Raw genomic sequence first — 6,855 nt, forward strand, 5'->3', positions numbered from 1 at the left:
AGTAAACGTTACTGAAAATTTTATCTTCCCCTATTTGTTTTTTCCTTTTCTTACTTACCTTTTCTTTATCTTATATTGATTCAAGGTTCAAGAGTTCAAGGTACATACGGTTCGGTTTTCAATTTTTAATTAAATTTAGTATATATAAAGTCATCAAATTTGGTTCATTTTTTTTATTTAATATCATTATACAATACTCTATTAATTTATCTTAGTGTTTTATTCATCCCTTAATTTTGATCTTTCTAATATTTTTTTTATAACAAGTCTTGTTAGATTCCAAGAATATCTTGGGGGTTTTCTGGCTTATCCTGTGCAAAGCCAGTGGCGCTTAAAACCCACCCCATCTCTTCGGCAGAGCTAGGGCTTATTTGCACGCACACTCCACAGTTTAATAAGACCTTGTTTTTTTTTATTTATTTTTTTTCGGTTCTCTATAAATTTTTAATTTCATAATTTTTCTCGTCAATTTAATAATTTTAAAATTTAACAATTTAACATTTTTTTTAAACCAATTTCCTGCAAAGGAAACGCGTGGCAGGGCGACGCATCACCTGCATCAATGGAAGTTATGTTTCGCCGCTGTTATGTTTCCATTTTCCATTCTTCGTGCAAAGTTCTCCAAATCATGCAGCCTATACGTTCCATTGCAGAAAACTTTTTTCATATTTTGACACAATGCAATTGTTTTCTTTCGAAAAATTTGTATCTTCCTCTAGAAATTTTTCCAAGCTACATCGTGACATTTCGTCGAATATTTATCCGCGTCATCGCTTATTCCCCAATTGAAAAATCAGCCTCGTCTGCTTTCTGCTGGAAGGAAAAGGTAAACGCCCGCCCGCTGTTGGCGCAAATTGCGACAAATAACAAAAGGAATCATAAATAAAACAGCGTCGTCGTGTGCGTCGACGATTTGTGTATATTATGTAAACAGAAAACGGAACGCTTCCGACGCCATTCTTTTGTGTCGCAGTTTTTCGCATTTTTATTTTCTTTTTCCTCCTCCTGCTTTTTGTGCGAGTGTGAGTGGAGAGGAGATTCCTTATGCATCCGCACTTGAACTAAAAGAGAAAAACAGGGAAAAAGAAGTATTCTCTTCTTAGCTTTTTATTTCGCAATATTATTCATCGATAAAATTGAAATTTTTCACGCTTTCACAAGTTTCGTATCGTCGCGGAAATTTGGATTTAAAGTAGCTGTTTACGGCTGCTTTAAATTTTATTAGATTTTCTTGCTTCTATCGATTTTCATCTCTTTTATAGACGTATGAAATATTTGGAGCATTTATTTGTCTTTGAAATAAGATATCTTAAATAAAGTCTACACCTATTTGGGCGGGTTCCAAAAGACTAGAATGTAGAATGTTTAGGAGGGGGGTTAATCACCGCGACCTTACAGATCTATTTTGTGTTCTTCTTCATTGAATTATAACGAGTTATAACTCATCATACAGTCTCAGGGCTTTGACAACAGCCAGTATCTGAGACGGCTGTATTGGCTGATATTCCATAATCACCAGTGGCGCAACTGTACACTAGAGATGAGGAAAACTGCGATTATCCAATCGCAAATGAAACTGCGATTGCCATTTTTAAATCGCTACGGCTCACAGAGGAGTATTTGCTGGATCTACCTGGCCAAAATTATTTATCACTGAAAATCGTTTCAAAATACTATATTTTGGTTGAATCTACGTATATTAAAAAAAATGTGTGATATTATTACTTTACAGAATATAATTTTGGTAGGTACTAAGATAAATGCATAAATAATTTTACTAGGACTATCTATCAGACAATCGAAGTTCTTCAGTCTTGCGTCTTTTAGTTCGTCCGCTAGCCTCTTCAAATAACTTTTTCGGTCGTCCTGGATTTGTCTGTACCTTTGGCAGCTCAAACACTCCCTTTAGCCATGTCTGATTATTTTTCCCGAGTAAGTCTGGTCGTTGTTTTGCTGCAATCCAGTGACGCTTTATTTCGGACTTCACATATGAAAATTTATGCTTTATTTCCTTAATTTGTTCGTCGCTATAAGGCTCCAATGTTGCAAAATGATTTTCGACAAATTCTAACTTCTCGTTAATATCGAGGCGATTTTGTGCACTCATCAAGTCAAATATTTCTCTACGAGTCATTGCCCTAATGCCAGATGGTCCTAAAATAAAGGAAAATACAAAATTACTAATAACTCGAATGTCACAGACCATAAAAAGTATCAGCAGATCAGCGGGAGATTATTATTTTTTTTTACATTTCGCGAAACAGTAAGCTTTAAATATTTAATTAATCAATAGGTGGAGCATAGTGGACCTTGAATATATGATTTTTAGGAAGGGAATACTGTTCATTTATCATCTCTACAAAAATCATTACCGGGACGAACCCTGAAGTACAACAAAACACTTTCAGTTATAATATTTTTTCATAACACAGACAAAAGTACAGGATTTTTTAATGTAAAGGAATAAACGCATAAGAAACCGATAATAAACAAAAACTCTAATATGGAAATAAAGGTAAAATTACCTGCCATTTCAGAATCCATGAGATTTTAGTCCTGAGAATATACCAAAAATATACAAAACTTCTAAAAGTCACGTTTTTCACACAGAAAACAGTACGAAACAATTACGGCTGTTTAACGTCCGAAAACCGATTGATGCATTCGATTTTTTGGTGGAGTGAGGCACCATAAACACTGGGTTCGGAGCGGGGGGTCTCTCTGGCATTGCTTGAGAACCGTCTCTTTTTATCTACGCGTGATTTTCGGAAATCACTTTTGGCCAGCTAGATCTAAAAAATACACCTTTGTGCGACTGTAATTTAAATATTATACTAAGGATATACTCGTAATTGTCTGCGTATGTACCTATAGCTTAACAGTTATACAAGTTAATGAAAATCAGTTGTTTAGTTTTTAAGTTTGAAATTAAATAGTGGTGCCAAATTATTCGTAAAAAAATTTTTTTCTAAATATACTAATGAGCCACCTGCTTTCCATCTGAAACCACTGAGATATGATTAAACATACGATTTGGGCATCTTTTATTCGGTCAGGACAACGCACGAAAAACAATAGACTTTTTTCCAAGGATCCTTGATTAAAAAAAATACTGATAATAATAAAATGAAATTTAAAAAACGTTTTTTTTTTTAAGTAAATGTCAAAAGTTGATATGTTATGATATGCCATTCTATTCAGAGTGTCATTTTCTATCCGAGGGTGCCATTTAAAAACCAAAAATTGTAGCCATTTCCAGTAAAACATGAAGTGACCGAAACGATTTGAATACGTCAATAAATCCTAATTTATGTCATATGCTAACATATCAAATCTCGTTTTTTATCAGAAAAAAATAAAAAAGTTAAAGGGGCGAACCACTCTTGAGAATTACCCGGTATATTATTCATCTTGGCCTTTGAAAATAATACCTTCTCTATAAATAAATGAAATCAGAGAAAAATTCAATCAATCGCAGTTTACTATACTATAAAATGTAAAATGCTTCAATAGACCACAAAATTACATTCGCAACATAATCGTAACTCTTAAGAATTCATACTCGAAGATAGAAGATTATCACGGTTTTAGTTTACAAAATCACAATCGCAGCAAAATCGCAAATCGCAGCAAAATTGCAACTCGCAACAAAATCGCAACTATAGTCATATTGGTTGCTTAAATTTAAACTCGCAAATAGAAGTGGACGTCGACTCCATCAAACACCTCTACACCAAAAGGCCAATCGTAAATCGAAGCAAAATCGCAACTCGCAACAAAATTGCCACTTGCAACTATAGTAATATTGGTTGCTTAAATTGAAACTCGCAAATAGAAGTGGACGTCGACTTCATCAAACACCTTTACACCAAAAGGCCAATCGCAAATCGCAGCAAAATCGCAAGTATAGTAATTAGTAATATTGGTTGCCTAAATTAAAACTCACAAATAGAAGAAATCGCAGTCGCAGTTTACTATGAGAGCCAATCGCAGGTTGCGGTTGCGACTTTGAAATCGCTGCGATTGAATCGCAGTTTGCGATTTGTTGCTCATCTCTACTATACACTGACTTTTAGGGGGATTCAAGTCTTTTGGGGGGTGGGGGGGTCTCAGAAAAGAGAATATTGATTTGAGGTTAAAATTAAAACCCATAAAACGACCCGCACCAATCTTTATGGGAGGTTGTTTTGATGTGGGTTGTGGGGGCTAATCACCACCCCTCGCGCCACTGATAATCACAGAAATGAATTCTTCTTGAAAAAAAAACGCTAGTTTACAACCAACTGAGATTAACTCTGTCTTGCATTATTTATATTGTTACTAACACAGACTCGTGACAAAGATAGGGAGTCCCATCTTATCTTTTATCTGTGGCGTGCATAAAGAAAAAGAGTCTCTCCTTGGTAGAAGCAAGAAATAAAGAACTAGATACACAAAAGAACTCCCCGCTGCTATAGCGGACTGCATCTGTTTACATAATATATACAAATCGTCGCACCAAGGGAAAAATCTTTTATTTACGATTTCTTTTGTTGCTTATTTTAATTTTTGCTAAACGAAACTCTTAAAGACTTTTTCAAATCTATTTTTCAAGCCCCGTTTACACATAACATCTTACCTGTCCATCTACTGTTGACTGGTACGTCAGAAAAAAATAATTAAGAATTTATAAACTAGATTAATAAAAGTAAATTTAAAATATTCCCAAGTGATTAACATGCAATCAGCTTCAGATACCATATACAATTTATCAAACTGATGTTTATTTGCCTCTATAGACACGACAAAACTATTGAACCATCTGTGGAATTCCTAATTAACTGTAATTAGAAATTATTGTATCTACCTACGTATATCAACAATCGGCTTTAGGCAGTGCATTATGTAGCATCTCGATTGAATTATATACAGTCTAAAATAGCGATGTAGGATATAATAAAATCGATATAAAGTATTAGAGTTTCCGGAACCGGAGCTGTTTTTCGGAACCGGGAATTTCGGTACCGCGTCTCTTACAACCAGGATTTCCCGTTTTTCTTCGGTACTTTCGGTGCTGACTAATTTTTGTTCAATGGTGGTGCAGTTCATCAATCAGAAAGCAAGGGATATTTTAACATTGAAAATGTTTCTGTTATCCTATATAAGGGAGCCCAAATCGAATTAAAATGCTACATTTGCCACTCCATGACGTCATATATACAAGGGTATAGGAAACTCGGCGCAGCGGCGGCAGTCGGCCAGCGCGCGCAAAAACCATTACATCGCTAATTGTTATTGATTATATTTTATTAGTTAATAAAAAATAAGTAGGGGGTTTGCTTTTATACATTGTCAAGACATAAGCGAAACTTTTAAATGTTTCTTTTTTCATTTTAGGCCTTCGTTTTCGTTAAATGAAGTTATATTAAAAAAATCTATTTTTTAAAAGCCAAATTTCCGCATGATTGAAATGATTATTCTTGTTTAATAAGTATATTTGTATAAAAATAAATAAAAAAAAATGTTTTTGTAAATAATTATGAAAAAATTAACTCCTACGAAGACTTTATTGTGTACTGGAATAAAAAATAAGTTATTTGTTTTCTCTATACGGTTGGTATTAATATATGCGATTTTTGATGATAGTGCACTTTTACCCGGTCTAATTTTGTACTAATTTCGGAATAAGGATCCCCATATCATGTACTATGATGTACTGTACTTCCATCCCTGATAAATTCAGCTTGTGACACGGAAGTGAGAGGTAACGTCAAAATAAACTTTAATCTACCTACATAATAGGTAGGATGTAGGTATTCTAGGTAATTCTACCTAGACAGTAAGTGAACTAGCTGACAGTAGCTGACAGTAGTAAATTAATTTGTTATCCGAAAAGTAGTTGTCATTATATAAGTTTAATCATCTTATTACCTCCTGTAACGGTAAGGATTTTTGATATTTTCCTAATTGGTTTGTTAAACAAATATATAGCTGTGCATATAAATGTGTTGTACAACGGTTAATTCGTTTAAAGAAATATGTTACACACATATTATTTTAATAATATAAGTATAATAGTAAGTGGCTATATTATGTTATAACACATACATATGTATTGAATATACTTATTTTAACCAATGCAATTGTTTGTTTTTTTTTTTTTTTTTTTTTTTTAATTTTAATAGTTTAATTTTAAAAAGCAGTGATTAATACAATTTTATTTAACACCCTTATACTTTTTTCTGTAAGGGGTGTAACAGGAGTATATTTCGTAACCTCTTACGATGTAAGAGGGCACAAAGTGTTTATTACTTAATGCTGTTAAAATTAATAATATATTTTTTTTTTTTTTTTTTTTTTTTTTTAAAAAGGTCAATTAAATTAATAATTCGAGTAATTATAAATAATATTACAAGATTTTTTTTTCTAATTATTTTAGTGTATTTTTAGTCACATAATTATAAAGGAGAGATATCCAACCATTGCATTATGTTACTCACAAATAAATGTTTTATGGTTTTTATTATACAACGATTACTTATTATACACCCTTAACCCAAACACTCTAAGGAGGATATTTCGTGACCTCTTATTTAAAGTGGACAAGCTTATTAGTCAATGTTTTAAATACCCAGCGTCTTTAATAAAAATCTAATGTATTTTTTCATAGAAATGGATCTGACATAAAAGCAAATTTTTCAAAAAACTTTTTGATTATCTACATGGAGTAAACCGCTGACAAAAGTCTGTATACTAATGAAAGAATGGCAAAATACAAATTAAAGTACTAAAATTTTCCATATAATGCAAATGCCAAGCTGTTCAATATAAACCACTAATACTACAATAATATGTAACACATTTGTTTTCAACGAA

At 32.7% G+C, this 6,855-nt stretch overlaps 1 protein-coding gene across 1 annotated transcript; it reads right to left on the bottom strand.

Moving 5' to 3' along the window:
• Positions 1–1,783: 1,783 nt before the first annotated feature.
• Positions 1,784–2,581, bottom strand: LOC115875492. Its single transcript, XM_030890959.1, has 2 exons — positions 2,526–2,581; positions 1,784–2,154 (listed from the first exon to the last, which is right to left on the bottom strand). Exons 1-2 carry the CDS (start codon positions 2,542–2,544, stop codon positions 1,784–1,786), a joined length of 390 nt encoding a protein of 129 aa, XP_030746819.1. The 5' UTR covers positions 2,545–2,581.
• Between the last annotated feature and the right edge of the window lie 4,274 nt (positions 2,582–6,855).

This window comes from Sitophilus oryzae, unplaced genomic scaffold (genome assembly GCF_002938485.1).
Source record: "Sitophilus oryzae breed Bouriz unplaced genomic scaffold, Soryzae_2.0 scaffold_1389_pilon_pilon, whole genome shotgun sequence".
Lineage (NCBI taxonomy): Eukaryota > Metazoa > Arthropoda > Insecta > Coleoptera > Curculionidae > Sitophilus > Sitophilus oryzae.